Source organism: Stegodyphus dumicola, chromosome 3 (assembly GCF_044657685.1).
Source record: "Stegodyphus dumicola isolate Sdum_Otavi_A_Nest chromosome 3, ASM4465768v1".
NCBI lineage: Eukaryota > Metazoa > Arthropoda > Arachnida > Araneae > Eresidae > Stegodyphus > Stegodyphus dumicola.
This window is the reverse complement of record NC_140770.1, coordinates 53,701,791-53,726,413: the sequence shown is the minus strand read 5'-3', so window position 1 is coordinate 53,726,413 and position 24,623 is coordinate 53,701,791. Positions and strand designations below refer to the sequence as shown.

General features: G+C 32.8%; 1 protein-coding gene across 1 annotated transcript in view; it reads left to right on the top strand.

Moving 5' to 3' along the window:
* Positions 1-6,425, top strand: part of LOC118189215 (uncharacterized) — an 85,017-nt gene extending 78,592 nt beyond the window's left edge. The window contains exons 17-19 of the mRNA XM_085812893.1: positions 133-234; positions 2,023-2,073; positions 5,821-6,425. Of these exons, the coding sequence (XP_085669019.1) occupies positions 133-234; positions 2,023-2,073; positions 5,821-5,915 (248 nt within the window). The 3' untranslated portion in view covers positions 5,916-6,425. The remainder of the gene's footprint in view (positions 1-132; positions 235-2,022; positions 2,074-5,820) is intronic.
* Positions 6,426-24,623: the final 18,198 nt, after the last annotated feature.

Here is a 24,623-nt window from a genome sequence, read left to right as displayed (position 1 = left end):
TTTGCGATATTGCTGTTAAAGTAATCTTTTAGACTATGTTTTAATTTTTTTATTTTCTTTTATTTTATTTGTTATAATTCTATTTTAGACTGGACCAGCAGGAATTTAATACTTTTTGTTTTCACTTTATAGGTTTCACTGATGTAACATGTGCCCCATTCTTCTTTTCTCTGAAGGGTATAAATGCATCAGATCCAACAACTTCAAAATATTTTTGCTCAGACAGAAATACTGGTAATTGTTTTAATCTTGCTTTTGAACATAAATTTTTTTTAGCACAGCTTTAGTATAAACCACCAAGAATTTTAACCAAAAAATATCACCAGGAATGGAGATAAATGATATGATGTGGTAACACGAACTATTCGCCAAACGCAATGTAAACAAGAGGATGGAACTGCGGTTACAGCTAACATAGTGGTCAATTACATTTATTCAATTTCAATAGAAATTACCGAGATATCCATTTACTCAAATTTCAAAGAGTAAGAATACGTGCCCTGTATTCTTACTTTTCCTGCATAGATTTCTCTTAAAATTTGTCTCGCGCTGCACTGCACGGGAAAATACAACATTTTTAATTAAAATTCTACTAAAATTTATATCTAAATACACAATTCGTAACACTGCTATCGGCAATTGTTTAACGCTCAGATATCGTGGATAATACTGTTTTGGATATATTTTTTGGGCTACTTTGGAGGTGAGATTTTTGCATTTAGTTATGGCTTGCTCTAAACCTGCTGCTAGTAATGTTGTAATTAAGTATCAGGAGATTTTAAAGGAAAATTTAAGGTGAGAGTTTTCAAACAAGCGTAAAAGTTTAGGAAAGCCAGGCATTCTAAACAGATATTTTATGTATGAATCAACAAAAGAGTATGAACATTTTAGAGGATTTTTGATGGATTGTGGACTATTCCTATGGGCGTAATATAAAATGTGAAAGCTTTTTTTTTTTTTAATTGCCTTCCACTATGGTTGCAAATCTTAACTCGCCAACCTGTAGTTACTGTGATCAAAAGTCTTTTGATTACAACCGAATAATTAACTATAAGTTAATTTTTTGTAGGTATCTATGCATTGCAGTTTAATGAAGCTCTGTGACAGTTATATGCGTGGATCAGTGAAAGTCTAGCAAGTTAAATAACAATAAAAGATGAAGTATTAAGCCCTAGACTTTAAAAAGATCCTCAGATGGGATATTGGTTACTAACTCTGACTGCCGTATTGAAGGGCCCGGGTTCGAATTCCGGTGAAGACATGGTTGTTTGAAATTGTGTAGTGCCTTTGCGGGATGGGGCATTAAATATATGGCGAGCGGAAATTCCTCTGGCGTGTTTTCGGTAGTAGGGGAGAGGAGTGAGAGACCCTGGAACATCCCCGCTCCGAGGTGCTCTTCCCGAAAAACTGGGGTGAAAAGTAAAAGTTCAGCCTCTCTGAGTCTCTGGCAACCGTTCTTCAATGAAATATGGACTCGAATAAAACACCAACTATAAAAATTTCTGTAAAGCCACGCGAAGGTAATGACTTGTTGCTTTAGAAAAGAATTTTGTATAATCGAAGATCCTAATCTCGCAATAAAATTTAATGAATTGGGAGATTCATCCAACCTGTGGTTCTTTTAATGCGCATATTTCTTCATTGACATATTAAGAAATTAATTTTATAAATCATATGAAATTGTTTTAATGAATTCTCCAAATGTGTAATAATTTAATTAGCGGAATACTTTAGGCAGCAGTTTGCAAAGGTATGGTTATGTTCATCAAGAACATAAATAATAATTATGTCAGGTACAACTATTTTTTATATTATTACACTGAAATAAAAATATTACTCTAACAGGTATCACAGTTCAAGCATCTTTAAGTATTATTTTTTAATTATATTTTTAAGATGTCTTTACCTATAATGTTTTATGGCAAAGCATTCAATGCTTATTAATTCTATTTGTGTCTTCTCAATATGTGCTTCAAAGCTATCATCTTAAAGTTTTGTTTAATATTCCCTTTTTCTTTACAGGAGCTAAATGTAGAACTTTGGACCAAATTAAGTTTAAAATTTCCCATGATGGTAAAGTTTTGATAATTTTTTATATATTTAAATATTCATTTTTTTCAGGATGAGTTTATAAAAATAATCTTGCTTTAGATTACATTTTCTAAAAAAATCTTATTTATGTCTTAAATGTTTAAAACAATTGCATTGATTATAAATCTTAAATAATCTAAGAAAAGTAAAAAATAGGGATTTTAATATTTAATATTTAGAGACGATATTTAGATATTTTATTAGGATTTAAATATTAATTCTTGGTTTCAAATAGTCGGAGGATTAAAGAATAAATTTAATCTAAAGCACTTTATCTGACCTTAAAATAAATACTGAAAATGCATAAATATGTGAATGTTATTATTTAAATGCATTTTTCTCAAAATCTATTTTTTCTAAAAACTTGTTTACTTGGTGCAAGATAAATCAAATTATTATTACTTTATTTTTATGAAACTTTGTATGCTTAATCTGTATATAGTTATCTAAGTAATGACGCATCAGAATCTTTATATGTCAAATATTTTTGAAATTGTGGGCTGTTATTAAAATAATGGTATCGTGAATTTATCGAAAATCTCATAAAAAATTTTCAAAATTCTGAATTTTTTTTTCTTTTTTTTTTGTTTTTTAAGATATCCTTAAAATTCTACATCATTCCCTAGATAAAAGCATATAATTTAATATAACTTTAATATTTTTCCGTATAGAATGTTGGGCACACCAGCGGCCGAGCGGTAAAGTCATTGAACACTGGTAGCTCGGCACGAGGTTCGAATCCCGCGAAGGGGCATGGCTGCATGGGCATTTTTGTGGTTCTCCCCATGTGTAACGTGTATACGAGCCAGTTTCACTTAGAAAGTCCTCCACGAAGGCATCCGTCCCCTTAGGCAGATAGCCCTGGTGTGCTTTGCCATAATTAAATACACCACTTTACCTTATAGAATGTTTCAAATTGTTTTTAAAATTCCTTAAAATTTCACCTATATTTAATATTTTTTGCATTATAATAACAGTATATGTTAAATTTTGATATTCCATAATTAATCTCTGTAGAAAATAAATAAAAAATTGTGTTTATAGTAAACATATACTGGTTTTTTAAAAAAAGTGCTCCGAACGGAGTCGGATACCTTGAAGTTTAAGCATATGCATAGGAAAACTCGAATATTACTTATTTTTATACTAAATTCGTGATTTTATAATATATGCTACAAAAGAGACGGCACATGTTGCTAAGCATGTATGTTGCTATGTGTACATGCTAGGATTGTAAATTAAGGCCATATTTGTAAGAAAAATAATACTTAATAATAAATATAATATAGCGAAATGAAAAGTGTCGAAATACTCTTGACCTAGTAAGCTAATAAATATGTTACTTACTTACGAAATATTGTACATATTCCACAGATAGTTTTGTTTTTCGTCGCAAAAAAGTCTACTTTGCAAGAAAACTTTGCAGCACTGAAGGATAATCCTGAATTAAAAATTCAGATTCTTAATAGTTTGTAAGGATTATGTTAATTTTATAAATAGTTAAATTTTGAGTTAAACTTCCTTTCCTATCATTTCTGAGTTTCAACTTACAATTCCGGCCAGAACGTAGTTTTAGAATCACGTTTGAACGCAAATTAAGGAAGAGCGGTATTTAACCGCAAAGTTCTGCTGTCTTAATGAGAACCAGAGATTCTGGCTAGCACGCGTCCGCCTTTTTAGGCTACTCTCTCTTAAGCTATTATTACGCTCGGCTGTACTTTAGGCCCTTGATAGCTTCGCAGTTAATCAGCTTTAAGGGGCCAACTCTGTTTATAGTTTGATAGCTTCGGCTATATCCTTTTTTAGTTAAGATTAGTTTAGTTTAGTTCTTAGTCTCTTAAGTTCAAGCCCGATTTTCGGCTTTATTGTACAACTCCAAGACGGAGTTTTGTTACACCATATTGGAATAATAAAGGGTTATTTCACCCTTCTTGCTTGTTGTTCCCTGTACCACGAGCTCAAGCGCTTATTCGCTTATCAGTTCTTAAGATGCTTCACATTCAATTGTAACTTTAAAGTACACAGTATAGAATCTTACAAGTTCCAATGAAAATTTATATCTTAAGAGTTTAATCATATCAGTATATTGAGTCTAATATCTATACTACTTTGTATAATATTAAATATTTCCTACATGATTGTTCCTTGAGATTTAAATGTTACGATGTAAGGTAAAAGCTCGAATGATCTCATATTTCTATGAGATTATAGCAGTAGATGATTACTGGAATTTCTTGGTGTTAGTAAGACTGCTAGAAGAATGGTTATATTACTAAACAAGACAAAATATCTGAATAATCTAAACTGTACATGGATGGTGTGATCATTTCAGCAAAAATTCCTTTGAAGCGGCGCCTAGAGATTTCACAAAATTATCTGCAAGTGTATTCACCACATGCATATTCTTTATACAACTGTTTTTAATAATGTTATGTGTAGAATGATAGGTATAACTCAAAATTATGTTCTGATGAATCCATGCTTTATCTTTTATGTTCTTTTCATTAAAATGTTATTTTAGAATTTCTTTTTGATCAAACAAGCAACTCTTTACGGCTGCATTTAGCTTCAGTGGTATAAATCCACAACAATCATAACACTCCTCGCAAAATTTTCGAGGTAGATATTTCAGAGGATATTTACAGCTTCAAAACGCTAGTAAATAGCCCGAGGCTTATCGCAATCAGAAAAACGTAAGCAAATACTTCAAATATGGTCACATATTGTTTCTGATCCATTATCAGGTCACAACTCATGGTTGTAGTTTGTGGACATGTATTATTTCAATGATGGCATTGACTATGATATTTTCAGGAACCCTTATACCTCTGTTCTACATTTTAAACATAACTTATAAGTCCTATTATTCGTGCTGGGATGGAACCAGAACCGATGCAGTCCCACCGGTTGCACATGCTGCCGAATTTATGAGCGGTAAAGTTTTTAGAATTTAGGAACTAACTGTGCGTCATATTTCACAATTTGCGCCGTTCTCACCAGGTGTTCAAAGGTGAAGCACTGGCCTTGTATATGTATCCTTTCTTAAAAAGAAATGTTGTTATATACCTCCAAAAATTTTTTTTTATCTTGGCCAGAGCTTCTGTTCCTTGGTCGGCTTACCAACTTCTAAGAGTAGCTTCATTTACATATTACGAAGATAGCGGTATTGCCATGGGCATAATTTAATAACTAAGAAGTTTTATTTAATTCGGGTGCAACTTTACCTGAGTATCATACATTATTAATAGGTATAGATCTCCTCATGTTAAATTTTAGAATGCACATGTGAATAACTTTGTTTTCAGTTCTTTTTCTAGAGTGGCTAGCTGTAGATGGGAACCCCAGTTATTTAGCTGCAATTAAAAAATTTACCGTCGATTCACTCTTCTCAGTAAAAGTATCATCCAACTTAATCATTCCTTGATCCCATTTTAAATGTTTCTTTAGTCAAAAAAATGACTATTTGTGTTAACCATTTTTTACTCTGTTAGGTAATCGCGCTGCAATTGGTCTATTTCGTTTTCATCTCTGAATACTATAAAATAAATAATATTTAGGTATTCATTGTTTGCCTCCCTAATTGTTATTTATTTATAGGCATCATATTTGCTGTCACCATGTTTTATATTCAGTATTCATCATCAAAAATAAATTATGAAATTTAAAACTAAGGAATGATATTTAGAATTAATTTTTATTATTATATCACTCTATTTAATTTTGTTTTAGGTATTCGATGCAGCGGATGCTATGCGCTGGTGGCAAAACCTTTGTCAGTCTTGTTCGGCTTCCTCATCGCCTACATACTTATCAAAAAATTCTAGACTGATAGACAAATTTTAGTGCATCAAAATGTATCGAGCTTTTAAAATTGTTTTTCTGTATTCATAGTCCTCAGAGAAGAAGAGGAATTAAACAGCTCATCTGTTTCCATAAATGTTTCGAAGAAAACTTTTTTATGCTTAAAAAACTTTAAGAATCAACTGAATTTTTTTTAATATTTGCCCGCCATCCTTTTTATGAAAATCATTTCGCGTTACGAACTGTATAAATTTATATTTATAAAGTCTAAAAATATTGGCATTTCTTGATTGATTCATCATTTTAAAGTTAATAGTACTTCATTAAGAAGTATATTTTCTTTATATGTGTACAAATACAAACCATTTTCTTATTTTTTTTCATTCTATTTTTAATGCCTAACATCATGTGTACATATCAGAGAGTAATTGGGGCAGGGGTTGTTTACAGATAAATAACTTTTGTAACATTTTAGAAGCTTCTGTGTTTTGTATTGATTTAGATGTTTTATAATAAAAATTTAATTCTTAGAATATGTCATCAAGTGTGTTTTATTCTTCGGATTACCCAAATGTCCAAATGAGAATTTAATGTACGGAGAAATCTTTGTTCAGTACTAACCTATGGTTGAAAGAATATTTATAATTATTATTTATCATTATATAACAAAGTAATAATATTTTTAAAGTCGTCTGTTTAAAAATTAAAACATCTGTCTTAAAAATCGTCTGCTTTGATTTTTTTTTATTTGCAGCTATATTTTTGATACTATAAATTATCGTCTGCTACTGGACAGTTTTGTTTTCATGCAAAATTGCATTTTTAAAGAAGCAATGAATAGAAAGTTATATTTTTGCTCCTTCCGAAAAAATTATTCGTATCTAGTTATTAAAAAACGCTGTATAAACTATGGTTTTTCGATATCTAAAGCTAAGATAGGTAATGTTATCAACAAGAAAGAAAAAAAATGGCAAAGTTTGTTTTCAAGTGGAAAACTTGTTCCAAGGAATAAACGGAACGTTTTGAATGTTGCAAACGCAAGATCTTTAATGTTAAAAGAAAATCCACCAGGTCAAAAGACAAGTGCAAAATCATTAAAATGCTCAGTGTCAATTGTAAACAAAATAATTAATACTCATTTGCTAAAAAGCTGAAGAAAACATAATGTGCATCGTCTTTTTTTCCCACATATCGCCAAAAGCAGAACGCGCCACATAGTTATTTATGAGAAACATTTATCTGGACAGAAATGGAAAAATGTTGTTACGATAGCCGAATTCTGGGTATATTTAAATGACTGCTATAAAAAGAGATACAATTATTACCATCAAAAAGGAGGGGAAAATCTTAAAACATGGTTTAATGAATCTCATGGTTTTTGAAAAGTGGATTGTTTAACGTCTTCCTACAACACTTCTTGGACTTTGGAAAGCTGTTCAAAAGGAATGGAATAAAATACCTCTTTCGATTCTATGAAAGGATTTATTGTCTTGGAAATTGCGGTGCAAAAAGATAGTGAAGAATAAGAGTTAACAAATAGAACAATCAAAACACAAAACGTTTAGGAAAATATTTCTTTAACTACTATGAAGATCGTCTACAAAATGTGTGAACATCCTCTGCACTAATCTGAATAATTTCTAGTTAAGGGATAATTATCTTTCAAATATATAAAATAATTCCAATTTAAAACTCTCCTTTTTTACTTCCTCGTTTGAAGTAAAAAGGAAGTATTGTAATCGCGAAAATTTTCAGGCATCATATTTCAACGAAAATACCCATTTTCATCGCTATGGAATGCAATTTAACGATTTTTTTGCGTGACATCTTTACGTAAGAACAGAATAAAGGACATTTTTTCCCCAAACGATTATAAAACTGATTAAAAATGATCTGTAAAGAGAGTTTTTCGTGGCGTCTGTGCGTGTGTACGTATGTACGTACGTATCTCGCATAACTCAAAAACGCGTAGGCTCAGAACTTTCAAATTTTGTATATAGGATTGCTATAACATGTAAATGTGCACCTCGTATTTTGGTTGCTATCGGCCGCACCAAAAGTATCCACTCTGTTACTCGGCTCAGTGATCTCAGTTTCTTTATTCTTACATGTTTGTAAATTGTGCATTTTTTTCCTTTAAAAATGATTAAATTATGTTTTTTTTTATCTTCCGGTTAAGATTTGTATGCTTTTAGTATATCTGCATGCAATATTTGTAGAATTATCTTCAATTTAAAAGTTGTTTAAGTGCGACTAAGTCTGATTTTTTTTTTTTTTTTTTTTTTTTTTTTTGCCATGGCGGCCATATTTGTTTACATTTGAAACAACAGAATGGTGGATTTGTTGCCAATCTAGAGAAAGTAAGCTTCGCAACAACAAAGATAACGCCTTCTTTCGTTATTGCGAATTAAATCATGCTTAATCCATTCTGGAATTGATTCCAGGAAATAAGTGTTTAAGATTTACTTCGTAATTTTTAATATACATACCTTGAGATTTTTTTATTTTTGCCTTGTCGCGAAGTGAGAATTAATTGAATGAGAAATACTGAATTGTGTGTGGAAAACTGTTTTTTTTTTTTTTTTTTTTTTTTTTTTTGGTTTGCTTAATATCTTTTATAAATCGTTTTAGATTTATTATAGTATTTGAATAGAACATATGGCAACAACGATTAGATAATTCTTCGAATGATATAAATTTTGTGCATTCTGAGTTATAATGTGAATGAAATGTAACGCTGTTAAGTGAACCTAGCGCCAGAGTGTAGCTATGGTAAACAAATATAGTGAATTTTAAAGAGTGCATTTATTCTGTTGTGGTTTATGCGCTATCGGCGAAGCAGATTTAATTCAATCCAATAAGTTTAAATGATATGCAAGAAAAAATGCGTATAATTTATTATTCCATGCAACGAAGTCATGTGGTGTACACATCAGTCTTTGCATTAATTCTGCATTATTACGAAATGTAAAGCTTTTGAAGAGCGCGTTCGCGTTGTTGTTCCCAAATTAAGACTAGGACAAAGATAATTCTTATCTTATAATTCTAAAGTAATATTATTAGCATAATTTCACTTCAAAATGCGAACTAAATCAGTTTCGTCCGCCCATAAGAAGCTCTAGCCAGGATCCCTATTATATGTTATTCACAAAACTAATAATAACTCAACCTCAAATGCAGAGTGGCGTTCAGCTTACATTAAGAAACATAACCGATAACATCTGCTGTGGAAGCTTGGAAGTGTGACGGTTTTCTTTTTTGAAACATATCAAAAAAAAATGTTTCTGGATCACGTGACAGTTTTGAAACGAACTCTCAAAATAAACCGAGGTGTCGTATCTCTTTTTCTTTCTTTCTTTTTTTTTTTTTTTTAGCAAAAAGAAGATTATTTCTAACGGTATTATTTTAAACATCCCTTTGATTCATTATGAATTTAACTACTGTACTAATACACACTTAAACATGGAGTTTCGGTTCAGTATTAAGTTTATGTTTCTGAGGAATTCTCTAAATTTTGACAGGACTTACTGTCGCATATATTCATCGTTTGTTACCTTCAAGCTGATTTTGGTTACTGTTTGTAAACAAGCTAAAAATAAGGATCTGTTTTTAGCAATAATTCATGTTTTTTATGTTTTTTAGAGCTTTAAAATTATTTTAAAGTTGTGTTACACGCATGAAGAGTAATATGAATCATTTCTATGACGAGAATGTTTATAAATAATCTAACAAACTTAATGTTCCAATGAAAAAGCTTATTTTCATTATCGAGGTAACGTTTCACTCTGCTAAATTACTTCATTAACACTTTTACCTGTAGCTTTTTCTTATTATGCGAAATAAGTTTATTTTTTTAAGTCATGCTAAACCCGTAATCGAACATAGCATTTCTTTACACAATACCTAGTAAATTTTTTTCGTAAAATAATGAACCTGAAAACTCTGCAAACATTTTATGCCTCATCGTGTTTTCGATATCGGAATTAATTCAACAGCTGTTGATCAACAACTGTTCATAATAAATATTGTTTTAACAATTACGTATATCACTTCAAATAATACAAAATGTGTAGCTATCGTTTTTGTTTATATCTTACCTTGAATTTGGAACTAAGATTGTATCAAATCAAAGCCTCCCTGCTCTCTATTTTTCAACAATTATTGCGAAAGGTTTTCTAAGGAAAATGTAATTATTACACCGTGACTGTAGAGCTCACAAGCTCAAAAAATGAAAGCTTCGTTTTGAAGTCTTAATGCGTATTTAATTTTCTAGAAGCATAATTAACAGCATTATTAGTTATTTTTTCTTTTGAAAATTTAGTTTTTCAACTCAATCCAAAGAAATGCCTCCCAGTATGAGAGCATTTCTGCAGAAGATTCTTTCCTGTGCTCTCCTTTAATTTTTTTTTTATTAAAATTTTTTAAAACAGTAATTATTCAAACTTCTCCTGAGTTCACACCATTGATATCTGGCTATCCTTCAAAGTAAAAGTATTGATTAAACTACACAGACTGATAAGGAGAACAAAAAATTTTAGATCCATTGATTTTGTCCTAATTTTGTACAACTGTAGAGGATCTTAAAGTGAACGTATCTGAAAATGCCTAGATTGAATGACTCAAAAATCAACGAAGTTAAAATTATAAAAACATTATACAGTACAAAGTCCGAGATTTGAACGTCCAATATCCGGCATGATCTAAAATCCGGACCTTAAAGCCACCAACAACTTTTTTTCTAAGAATGATTTTTGTATGTTTTACGCATGCGCATTTGATCCCCCCCCCAGAGTTCCGATTCTTAATTTCTCTTCGGCACTAAATACCTCGTTATTTAAGAAACAACCATTTTAGCATAAATTTGTGTGATCAATAATTTAGATCCCTGCGTATCTGCTTAGCATACATTTCAAACCGAAACATTCTATATATAGAAATCGTTGATTTTACACCACTAGTACACTTTTTTTGCAAAAAAATCGAAGCACCATGAAGGAAGAGGTTGTTTCTGATGAAATTGAATATGTGTATAGCTCATACATAGATAATAAAATGATTAAAAAGACAAATTCTTAGTACTGGTTCACGGCTCACAATCACCCATTGAGTTTTCAAATTAGTAGTTGGACGAACCCATGACGGTAATGCATGCTTGAATTCGTCGAGGCAAGGAGTGGTAGAGGTTCTTAATATCATCCTGCGACACATTATGCCAAGCCTTCATCAGTTGTCGCTCCAGATCTGCGATATTTTGTGGTGCCCGAATCTGGCAACCTACCATGACCCAGACATGCTCGATTGGTGAAAAGTCTGGTGATCTTGCTGGCAAGGGAAGAGTATCAACCACACGGAGACAGTCCATAGATATGCGAGCGTTATGTGGCCTAGCATTATCTTGTCGGAAAATGGCCCCAGGATGACATGCCATGAAGGTTAAGGCAACCGGCCGCAGGGGTAGTATCAACATATCGTTGAGCTGTTAAAGATGTACGGAGGATGACTAAAGATGACCTGCTGTCATAAAAAATAGCGCCCCACACCATCACACCAGGGATTATGGCTGTATGCTTTTGTAAAACAAAGGCTGATTTGGACCGCTGGCCCCGTCGTCTCCAGACATGAACACGGTGGTCATCTTCTTCAAGCTTGACTAGGGATTCATCGCTGAACAGTATACGATGTCAGTCTGATGGCAGCCATGATGATCGGCTGCGAGACCACTCCAGACGACTACGCTGATGTTGTGGGGTCAAAGGCAAACGTCTTAAAGGCCCCTGTGAGCGTAACCTCGCCTCAGACAAGCGCCGTGAGATGGTGGACGGTACCACGGGAGATATAGATGTGGCTGTAATGCGTTCACTAGTCGAGAATGATACCGTTGGGGCGGTTCGGGCCTGACGAACAATCATCCTATCTTGCCTCGCAATGTGCTTATTGGCCTTCTAGAGCCTTCATTTCGTCGGAAATTTCCTTGTAGCAACCATTGCTGCCAACATCTTTGCACAGCTGTGTCTGTACGCAGCAGGTGGTGGCCCGGTATGATGATAACCCAGCTTCACGCAACCCTACAATGCGACCACATTCGAAGTCGTTTAGTTGTATGTACGGTCTTTGATATCGTCGTAATGGCATCTTTAGTTGCTTCTTTACGGAATTACAGTGTCAGCTACAAAAGAAAAGATAAATTGTCCGCCTCTGTTATTGGTTTTATACTTTGCGAATTGCGCACTATAAATGCGCGCTATGATCGCAATTTTTGTTCATTTGCCTTGAAACTTTGATCATTTGCATGTTTGATCAAGATGTTTTAGCATACTAAATTTCGTCACGATCGCAAAAGTCGTTCTTTTTGCTTCGAACTTTTTTTGCATATTTTATATCCCTGCCGCCAAACTGGGGACTCATATGTTGCTTTCACCAGCGCATGTTTATCAGCACATTAAAATTTGAGTAATGACTCATGCAGTAATGCCTAAATATATTTTATGTATAAGTAATTGAATACGAAAAGTATGGTAACCTTTTAATTGACATTACGCTTGGCGATGATTACAGATTTAAGTTAAATACGCTAAGAAATGTTGACGATCAAAAATTTAACAAAATTTTTTTAAAAAATTCGAAAAATAGATTTTGTTAATGATACTCATAGAACAAAAGATTACATTTAGCACTATTTGATTTAAGAATAAATGATTTGTTATTCACATAAACCAAGAACGAGTGACAGAGAACGAATCGCCGCACCGGGCGGCAGAATTTCAGAAAGACAAAATTTTCGGAATTTAGAGAAGCACCGAGCAAGAAAATTAAGGGATGACAAAATTTTTAGAATTTAGGAAAAGCACTGGGACCCAAAAGATAGAGGCGGCAGAAATTTAGAACTCAGGTAGGAGCTTGGTAGCAGAATTTAGGACCCTCAGAGACTGTATCAGGCGACAACATATCTAGCGCCGACCTTCGATAAACCTTGAATATATGTGCGAATTAATTTATTCAGGACTCATCTAACCCATAAGCATTGGTAAAAAATAGGCGTAAGTATAATAAATAACTAAATTAATACAATTAAGGCTTAACTGCTTCAGTCGCTATAGAAGCAAAACAAAATTGAGTGGAAGAACCTGTCTTTTGTCACCAATCTCATGATACATCTCATGATATATAGCGGACGTTAATAAGCTAGGCTAAAATTATACTTTACTGATTCCAAGGTATTTTTAATTAATTATGGCAAAGCACACTAGGGCTATCTGTCTAAGGGGAGGGATGCCTTCGTGGAGGACTTTCTAACTGATTCCAAGGAATTTCAATTAATACAGCAAATTGCCATGTTGCGTAACTTTCTGATTTGATCCAGCGTATTATTTTTTTGCAGGCTGTTTTTGTTACAACAGTTTTCTGAAAATTAAAGTTTGAACTTTCGGTGATGTCGAAAAGAATTTCTAACTAATTCTTAAGCTACAAAGCGAAAGCATGTTTCGATGTTCATTGAACAAAAAGTGGAATTGCTACAAAACAAGGATACAGGTATATCTGTCTCAAAATTATGCGAAGAGTATGGCATTGGAAAGTCAGCTGTGTATGACATAAGAAAAAAGGATTTTTTTAAACATTTTTCTGTGATTTCGGCACCCCACCACATTGAATAACAGAAAAATTGTTCATTGTGCTAGAAGTGACAATCACGACAAAGTGATGAATGAATGAGTCAGACGGCGTCGCAGCGAGGGCGTGCCATTGACGGATACAGTGCTAATGGCTCAAGTCAAAATATTTCATGAAGAAATGAACTTAAAACTGAGTGCACGTATTCAACAGATTGGTTAACCAAATTTAAATTCGCCACGGTATAAGGCAATTAAAACTTTCAGGTGAAAACGTTTCACCTTACACTGAAGCTGCTGAACTATTTGCAGATGAATTCATTGAACTCATAATTAGTGAAAAGTTATCTCCAGAATAAATTTACAAGGCTGATGAAACTGGTCTTTTCTGGCAATATGCACCGCGAAATACCTTGGCAATCTCTACAGAAAAAGCTACAACTGGTGTCAAAGATTCCAAAGCGAAACTAAGAATTTTGGCATGCGCAAATGCTGCAGGAACGCAAAAGTGTAAACTTTTCTTAATCGTAAAAAATACACGAGCTCGAGCATTTAAAGGAGTAAAGAATTTCCCCGTTATATATCGTGAAGATAAAAGAGGATGGATGATACAAGCGTTAATGAATGATTGGTTTGAAATTCATTTCATAGCCGAGGATCGGTAATATTTGAATTCTGTTGGTTTACCTGATGACGAAAAAGTTGTCCTGACTGTAGACAACTGTTCCACTCATACTTCACTTAAAGTTTTAGTGAAAGATAATGTATCCGTATCATTCTTTCCTCCAAATTGTACGTCCATCGTTCAGCCTATGGATATAATAATAGTGCGCACCCTGAAATGCAAATATAAAGTAGCATTTTTAAAATCCATGGTGAATTTCTTGAATAATAGCAAGACTGTTCAATAATTTTTGAAATATTTTAGCATAAAAATCTGCTGTATGGAGCATCGCAAGATCGTGGGAGGATGTGCCTCCAGATACTTCATATTCTTCCAAGGGGGGCTTACCAGTAAGATAATGCTCCTCCGCATACACACAGCTCGAGTTGCTCAAGACTTTCTACGTCATCTTCAGACTCTTCACGTACAGAGCACGTGTGAGGCCAGCTGGAAAGCCAGATGCCACCGTGTCACTCTGTACAAGGTGTTTGTTCAAGATTTGTGGGCCCATCTGCCTCAAGACAGCATCAGACGTTTAATCAACTCAATGCAGGACCGTGTTGCGGCATGTATTGCAGCGGGAGACAATACAACGCACTATTGAAGTTGCTCTGTATTTGTTTAATTATCTTGATTTTGGGATCAAGTTAATCTCTCACCTGTATCATTATGCTTCCTTCTTGGTGCGCTATTATGAACGTCCTTGGGTGTAAATATATATGTATGCTTCGTGCAGCTAATTGCAACTAAAACGGGAGGTTCACACCTATGTTATAACAGTCTCTATTACAAAATTTCAACATTCTACGTCTACTCGTTTTTGAGTCATACGAGATACATACATACGTATGTTCGTACAGACGTCACAAAAAATACCTCTTCTGAAACCTCTTCTGAATCCATTTTATAATCCGTTTTGAAGTATATAGTTCTTTATTCCATTCGTAGCGTACAGGCGTCATGAAAACAAAAAGGTCAAAATGGGTTCTGGAGCGATTATAATTGACATTTCTAATGAAATATGATGCCCTAAATTTTTCGCGACTACAAAGAATTCACGGTTATATTAGGATGTCAAGAACTCAGTTCTAAGATTGCATTTTAGAATAAACTGCAAAAATAGAAAGAAACTACCTGTCGTCGTCGTTGTTTATTCTTGTATAGAAACAACGGAAATAAAACTCTGATTTTTTTTTTTTTTTTTTTTTGTCCAAAGGGGCTTTTTCCTTAAGGACTATTGTTTTCGATTTGCGATTTTACGTTGAATCACTGTAAATGTCCGTTTCACTTTTCAAACTGTTGCCACCCAATATTAGAGTCCTGCATTATATTTGTAGAAATTAAATAATGAAAAATCTGCATAAATGTATGTCTATTTCTCGCATTGTGATAAAACAACGGTACATAGAACCATCAAATTTTGAATGACGTCATCCTATTGCGAATATGGCCATGTGGAAGCCCAAATTTGAAATTTGAAATTTGTTTTATGATCAATTTCATATTTTGTAAAACTTTAACGAATTTTTATTAACAAACTCAAGGATTTCAAAGCGAGCAATGGCAACACTCTACGGGGGGTGGGAGAAACCTTTTTATCTCCAGCGCGCGGAACTGTGTATCGGAAATTTTAAAGATAGGCTCATTTAAAAATAATTATAATTTTGCGACATTGCTATTGAACTGAATTTTATGGTTTAAGTGCAAAGAACATGATATTTAATAAATAAAGGTAACACACAAAACGTTAAAAAAAACCCTTTGGACGTAATTTAAAATCTGAAACCTTTCATATCTTTTTTTAAATTTATTTATTTATTTTGTGAAAGAAGAAGTCTTCCTTAGTTATCATTGCATTGATTCATCATGATTAGTTTAGTTTCATGTTTATCATTCATAAGATTCAAGGAAACAAAATGCATAGCAAGAAATAATCTCTTTTGAAATCTTGGGGTGATTTCTTGTATGAGTTGGTCTAGTCTGAATTTTTTTTTCAACTCAGATTCGTATGACAATCAGCATTTCCTGATTCTTCGCTTTGCCGTCATTTCCTTCTTTCAGCTCCGACAATTAGTATCTATCCCTAGATCGCCTCAAATTTCTTTCTTGTAAGTTACTCAAATGTTAGTTATTTCCTCCCTATTTTCCCAGTGAAAATGCTTTTAAAGCCTCGAGGTTTATGTGATATTCTTGCATATTTAATCCTTAGGTTCGCAGATAGATGTGGGTGTCATCATTTCTAGAGAGATAAACATCTACCAGTCATGAAAGCACTCAAAAAGGAAAACATAATAAGCAATCCAAAGCATATTATTTTTTTCTACGTCACTTTATTTACTACTTCACTATATCTCTTACGTCACTTCTACGTCACCCCATATTAAAATATAGCACCAAGTATTATTTTAATATGAGGATTGCTTATTTTTCAGCACTCTTGCTTTTCCCAGTGCACCCTGCTGAGTCTCTACTGTACGTCTGACACTTGAACCAGTGACTTAAATTAGAATATTTCAGCGATTAGGCGAAGGAAAAAGAAACGGAAGCAAATACTTCGCAGTTTCAGAAACGATATTTAACGTGCAGCAACAGAAGCTAAGTCAAATTCAGTCAGTGTTTTGTACGTGCAACAATTTCTGCTTTCCTGTTAATTTCCCTGACACATCTCCGAACGCCAGAATATACTGATGCCGGAAAAGCTATGCCGAAAGAGAACAATGCCGGGAAAGTAAGAATACAGGGGGCAAACGCATTTAACATTGAGTAAATGGATATCTCGGTAAATTGCATTGAAATTGAATAAATTTAATTTACCACTATGTTAACTGTAATTCTATCCTGCTAATGCTTTCGAGAAGCATAAAGTGATAGAAATATCTCGCGGTGCCGGTTGAAAACTATTTAAGGCCGGAGAGCTTTCTCTTTACATGCGCCTTGCATTGTGTTGTATTTAACGTTTTTACTTCTTTGCACGAAGTAAAAAGGAAGTAATGTAATCGTGAAAAGTTTCTGGCAATCGTGAAAAGCTTCTGAAAAATTTCTGGCGGCATATTTCAACGATAATATCCATTTTGACCGCTATCGAATGCAATTTAACGACGTTTTTGCATGACATTTGTACGTAAAGACAGAATGAAAGATTCTTTTCCTCCAAAAAATTATAAAACCACTTTAAAATGAATTCTGAAGAGAATTTTTCGTGGCGTATCTACGTACGTAGGCACGTACGTATCTCGCATGAATCAAAACAGAGTAGCCTCAGAACACTGAAATTTTCTATATTGGACTGCTACAACATGTAGATGTGCACCTCGTATTTTGGTTGCAATCGGCAGGATGAAACGTATATAAATATATTTATTTATATATCCACTCTGTTACCCGCCTCAGTGATCTCAGTTTCTTTACTCTTATATGTTTGTAAATTGTAAATTTTTTGCTTTAAAAATGATTGAATTATGTTGTTCTTATCTTCCGGTTAAGGATTTATATGCGTTTAGTAAATCTGCAAGCAATATTTGTACAATTAATCAACAATTTAAAAGCTTTTTAAGTGCGGTTAAGCCTAATTTTTAAATAACATGGCGGACATATTTGTTTACATTTGAAACAGCAGAATAGTAGATTTGTTGTCAATCTAGAGAGACTAAGCTTCGCAACAACAAGATAACGCCTTCATTTATGATTGCAAATTAAATCATGCTTAATCCTTTCTGGAATATTTTCGAGGAAATAAGTGTTTAGGATTTACTTCGTAATTTTGAACTTTTATGTACTTTTTCCTTGTTGCGAAGTGAGAACTGAATTAATTGAATGAGAACTACTCAATCGACTGTGGAAAACTGTTTCTTTTTTGTTTTGTTTGCTTAATTTCTTTTATACGTCGTTCTAGATTTATTATAGTATTTGAATAGAACATGTGACAACGATTAGATAATTCTTCAAATGATATAAATTTTGTGAATTCTGAGTTATAATATGAACGAAATATAACGCTGTTAAGTGAACCTAGCGCCAGTGTCGCTATGGTAAATAAATATAGTGAATTTTAAACACAGTACATTTATTCTATTGTGGTTTATGCGCTATCGACAAAGTATATTTAATTCAATCCAATAAGCTTAAATGAAATGCAAGAAAAAATGCGTATAATTTAATATTCCGTACAAGGAAGTCATGCGGTGTCCACATCAGATATTTTAGTAGGTTAAAGTATAAATACTGATTATACTATGCGATACTGTGAACACTTGTACAAATGTTTCTGTGGAAATTCCAGAATTCTAAAATATTTCTTTTGATAAAAATAAATTTTTATTAACCTAATATCGGACTCGTGCATTCAATCTATTACGGACCCATACGCACGCAACAATATTATATATCTTAAGTGAACAATAACACTTCTGTCTGTATAGAACTGAGCGAGGGTCAAGCATTTTTCAATGTAACTCAGTAATGCCAAAGAACAACTCAAAATATATAGGATTAAGTTACCTAATATTTAAAAGCAGTAAGCTATCAAAGTTGCGAAGGAAATGGTACACATGATTTAAAAGCGTTAATTCGTAAAAATATACATAGAAAAATAGCTCTAAAAAGGGATAACTATTTCACAAGCAAACTTTTTAAAGTAGTTTATTTAAGTAAGATTTTACAGATTCAAACAGAAAGTCAATAATTCCACGAAAAGTTATATGTTACTATAGTTATAAGAAATATGTTAGGAAATTCTTAAGACATTAATTTGTGTCATTAGGAAAATTTTTTCCTTCATAAGCGGAAAGTTGCAGACTTCTAGAAGGCCTTTTACATGAAGTAGATGAATACTAGAAAGAAAAATAAATGCTTTTTGTTGTTTGATTTCTAAATTAATAGATTAATGTTGTTAAGAGCATTCCTGCATATTTTTTTAATTATTATAAACAGAAAAGGGTAAACATTTAAAAGGGATGGCCTTAACTTCTGTTCTCAAGAATCAATTTTTATTGCCTTAAAATATTTAATAATCTAATGCTTCAAAATTTCTGGAAATCTTACGAGGGCATGATTCATGTATTAAAAGATTATCAAATCTTAGAAATCAAAATACAAGGTGGTCTGAAACTATCGAGCATATTTCATGTTGATGCGTGCCACAGATGGAGCTCCTGTGGAAGTTATTTAATATTTAAAATTTTCTTGTGTAAAGTTGTTTTAAATTATCTTACCAAGAAAACAATGAACATGTAGGTATCTCATTTTGTTCTCTTTTTAGTCCAAAGGGATTTCAGTCCCGAATGACTATTGCTTTCGTTTTGGCATTTTGCGTCGGACTCATAAACGTCGGTTCACTTTTCAAACTGTTGCCACAAAATGTTAGAGTCCTGCATTATATTTGAAGAAATTAAATAATGAAAAATGTGCATAAATGATTGTCTATTTCTCGCATTGTGATAAAACAATGGTACATAGAGCCATCGAATTTTGAATGACGAAATCCTACTGCGAATATGGGCATCTGAAATCCCAAATTTGGAATTTGTTTTATTATAGATTTTATATTTTGTAAAACTTTAACGAATTTTTGATTTACAAACTCAATGCTTTAAAAGCGAGAAATGGCAACGTTATATAGAAAAAAAAATACTTTTATCTCCAGCTCGCGAGACTGTGTATATCGGAAATTCTAAAGATATGCTTAATTTAACATTATTTTGCGATATTGCTCTTGAACTGAATTTTATGGTTTAAGTGCAAAGAACATGATATTTAATAAATAAAGGTAACACTCAAAACGTTAAAAAAAACGCTTCTTTGGACGTAATTTAAAATCTGAAAAATTTCAGATTTTTTTTTTTTTTTTCCCATACATGAAATGTGATCTATAATTTTTGACGACCCTGTATAATAACTAACTGGAACCGCAATCCGGTCGTAAAAAGATCCGAATGATTGAGCTTTTTAATGAATCAATTAATTTTTAAAATACGCCAAATATATATTTATTGTAATGCAAATATGAAAATTTTATTTTTTCGTTTATCATAGCGTTGCGTGCGTACGGGTTCGTAACAAATTGAATGCACAAGTCCTATGAAAATTGAATAAAATTTATTCTTATCACAACAATGAAATTTCTTCTGAGGTATTGGTACAATATCTCAATATCTCACAGTAGTTATATTTCAAACTACTAAAACGTTTTACAGAACACAATTCAAAAGCGCAAGAGAAAGATAACCCGATTTCCCCGTGAATTCGCTACAATCAGATAACAGCAATAAGTAAACAACTGAAATGAGATGCTTTCCTCCAGCTTTTATAAGCTTTGTAAATGCACGAGAACAATCTCGTATTTTCTCGATTTTTCTGGATAGCAAAAGTGTACAATTACGAGATAACTAAAATGTTAAATGCTCGTGCTCCAGTATTTTAACTTTTCCTGCGTAGGTTTCACTTCAAGTAAGTATCGTGCCTCATTGCACGGGGAGATGAAATAATTTAATCATAATTCTACTAAAAATAGCAAATTAAATACAAAATCCGTAGCAGTATTTTATTTTGACAGTGAATATACAGTTAAAAAGAAATTAAATGTTGTATTCCCTTAAAATATAATATGAAATTAAACAATAAGATATATTAGAAAAATTTCTGCTACATAAAACTCATAGATTTATGACTCGTGGAAATTTTTCCACTTAATTTATTCAACATTTAATTTAATATATTCTGATACAGTTCTATCGTATTTTTATTTATCTAAATATGCAACCAATTTTTGTTTTAACTGAAACAAAAGAATATCATTAATTTTTGTTTTCATAGTATCCCCCCCCAAAAAAAAAATATAGAACAAGAATTATGACATTTGCTTTATTTTTACTATCATACAATCAAGGAGGAAAATATTTTTCATTTACGTGAAACAAAAATTTCAATTTAAAAAAAGTAAGAAACTATATTAAAACCCCTTCGCGCCGACTGTCACGTATACGTGCCAGCAACGAACACACTTATCTACCGGCCGACACGCAGGCGTGACAGAGCATTGTTGCGTTTTCTACCGAATGTCACGTATTTGTGCCAGTACCTTGGAACGTTTTTCAAACTATAATTTCTGCCACAAGATGGCACTGTATGCCCATATGGTTTCAGATACATGTACCTTAGACCTTCTACTCGAAATGAGAGAAGCATGACTCACATACACGTGTTTTTGATTATATAAACAAACGGAGAACTAAATGTTTCCGAATGGCGTGATTTATGACGTCTCTTTAAATCGCACTTTATTCGCACGTGGTAGTTGTTTATTGTAAGTAGAAGTTTTATATGCGGTAAAGCGTTGAGTATTTCGGTTTACAGTTCAGTTTTTAGAAAATAATTAGATCTTGTTAGACGTGAATTCTTTCTGTTTTTACTGTTGCAATGTCGAAGCGTCGAAAATGTTTAACAGAGCATGAAATAGTAGAAATGATGCAAAATATTTCAGATATTGATTCTGAAATTCTGATATTCTGATATTGATTCTGAAAGATTAACTGAAAGACATTTTCCAAAACTTTGTTCAGAAGAGACTGATAAGAAAATGAGACGATGGTGCTTCGTTTGTTCACATTCCCGGAAAAATCCTCCAAAACGGCAGATGAGTTATTACGAGTTCAAGGAATGTAACGTAGGACTGTGTGTAGATCCCTGTTTTAAAATTTTTCATACGAAAAGAGAATTTTAAGTAATACATTTAGTTTTCAGATGTATAATGTTAAAAGTCATAAAATGGTGAGTAATTAAAATAAAATGTGTAAAATATGCATTTAAACAAGAAATAAGGTAATTAAAGTATATATATATAAAAATATCTATAAAGCATAAGCCGTTTAAATGCTCTATAGAACATTATTAAACAATGCGTTGATACTTCGGAAATTTCATGGATTTAGGCTTAGTAGCAAAAAAGCCCCCCGGCCCTAGAGAGCGGAAGACACTCCGCGATAAGCGTGCGTTTTCGCTACCCGGCTCGAAGGGGTTAAAACAGAAAAATAAAACTAAAAAAAAAAATCTGAAATGTTTCAGATTTTAAATTACGTCCAAAGGGGCATTTTTTAACATTTTGTGTGTTACCTTTCTTTATTAAATATCATGTTCCTCGCACTTAAACCATAAGATCCAGTGCAACAGCAATATCGCAAAATAGTTTTAAAACGAGCATATCTTTAGAATTTCCGATACAGAGACTCACGCGCTGGAGATAAAAATGTTTTTTCTGCACAACGTTGCCATTGCTCGCTTTGAAATCCTTGAGTTTGTTAATCAAAAATTCGTCAAAGTTTTAAAAAATAGGAAATCGATCATAAAACAAATTTCAAATTTGGTCTTCCACATGCTCATATTCGTTGGAGGATTACGTTATTCAAAATTCGATGACTCTATGTACCGTTGTTTTATCACAATACGAGAAATATACATACATTTATGCAGATTTTTCATTATTTAATTTCTTCAAATATAATGCAGGACTCTAACATTTTGTGGCAACAATTTGAAAAGTGAACCGACATTTATGAGTCCGACGCAAAATGCCAAAACGAAACTAATAGTCCTTCGGGATTCAAATCCCTTTGGACTAAAAAAAAAAAAAAAAATTCTCAACATTAAGCGGAGACTCACCCAATAAAAACAGCATTGGTCCTATATAGAACTTGTAAATGCTTTCCGATTAAATTTTACAGGTTACTTCCCTGTCAAACATTTGGAAGAAATCTGTTTACCTTATATATTCATCTAAACAACTTTTATGACATCTTAAATATATATTAAGCTGTTTTTCTACAGCTCTAAAGACATAACTGAAGGAATTTTGCTACGACTTAAGTAAGATAAAGAGGAAGCAGAGATAGTAGCTCTCTTAATGCGTTGAGTGAAGTTCTGCTGCTTTCATGCTGAAGGACATGTAGCTACTGTCTCTTGCTTTGTAATTTATTGTAAAGATTCAAATTTATTGCTTTGTTTTGTGGAGGCTCAGATTTTAAAATTAGCGAAGTAGAGAAATTAACGATATGTTCTACGACGCAGTTTGCCCCTAAGGGCGAACGTATCAGTTCAAGGAGGTGGGGTATTAAATGTACTCCCCCCTCACACTAATGGCTCGTGGAAGAAGTTTTTAGTTTTATGATATAATAAACAGAGAAATGAATTCGAATTCTGCTTGGGTTTGAAATTGTCTCTTGAAAACTGACTGGGGCGTTCAAAAAACAATAAATAGAATTCCGAGCTCCTATAACAATGTATCTTTAAAAATAAAACTTTTATATCTTTAAGAGTGAATGAGTGAGTGAATGATTGAGTGAGTGAAGAGTGAGTGCGCCGCTGAGACGACTTCCAACCACGGAGGTGAACCAAACAGAATTGTGTACATCTCAACTTGGAAGTCTCTTATTTGTCGAAATATGGTCTAGGGCTAGGTTGACAAACAAGACAGGGGGGAAGTGAATGCAAGAGCAGACAAGACTAGTTGAGAATATGTTTGCTATTGCTTTTTTAGACTGCTTGTTATTTATTTCTGCTACGTTTATCACATATATTAATTACGTTACATGTTTTAATTTAGTTATGAGTGTTAACCTTAGCATCAATATTCGCAGAAACAACAGTATGGGCAAGCATTTTTGACTTTGCAGTCGGTATAGTTGCATTGGATTAATTGCAGATTTCAATAATACAAAGTTATTCACACACAAACACAACAAACTAATACTAATAAAAAAAAATCTGAAAGCCTTCACATTTCATATTAAGGGGCGTTTTTTAACCGTTTGTTTGTTACCTTTATTTATTGAATATCATGTTCTTCGCAAGTAAACCATAAAATCCAATTCAACAGCAATATCACAAAATACTTAAAAAGAACATATTTTTAGAATTTCCGATACACAGTCTCGCGCGCCGCAGATAAATTTTTTTTTTTTTTTTTCGTGCAGTGTTGCCATTGCTCGCTTTGAAATCCTCGAGTTTGTTAATCAAAAATTTCTCAAAGTTAAGAAAATATGAAATAGATAATAAAACAAATTCCAAACTCAATATTCGGATTTCCAGATGCCCATGCTCGGATGGAGGATTACGTTATTCAAAATTCGATGGCTCTAGCTATCGTTGTTTTATCACAGTGCGAGAAAGTTAGATATCTTCATGCAGATTCTTCATTATTTAATTCCTTTAAATATAATACAAGGCGATAATATTTGGTGGTAACAGTTTAAAGAGTGATTCGCCATAAATACTGAAACGCCGTTTGAATAACGCCACCGCTTTGGGCTAATAAAAAGTATTTTTAATAAATTTTAATTTTCTCTGATTAAATACTCATTAAATCAGACATAAACAGTAATAATAATGTCGAAAAAAAGAAATCCAAATTTATGTTTATTTTCTATCTGAAATCTGATTTTTGCTACCTGCAAGACATTTCTGTTTGTGTT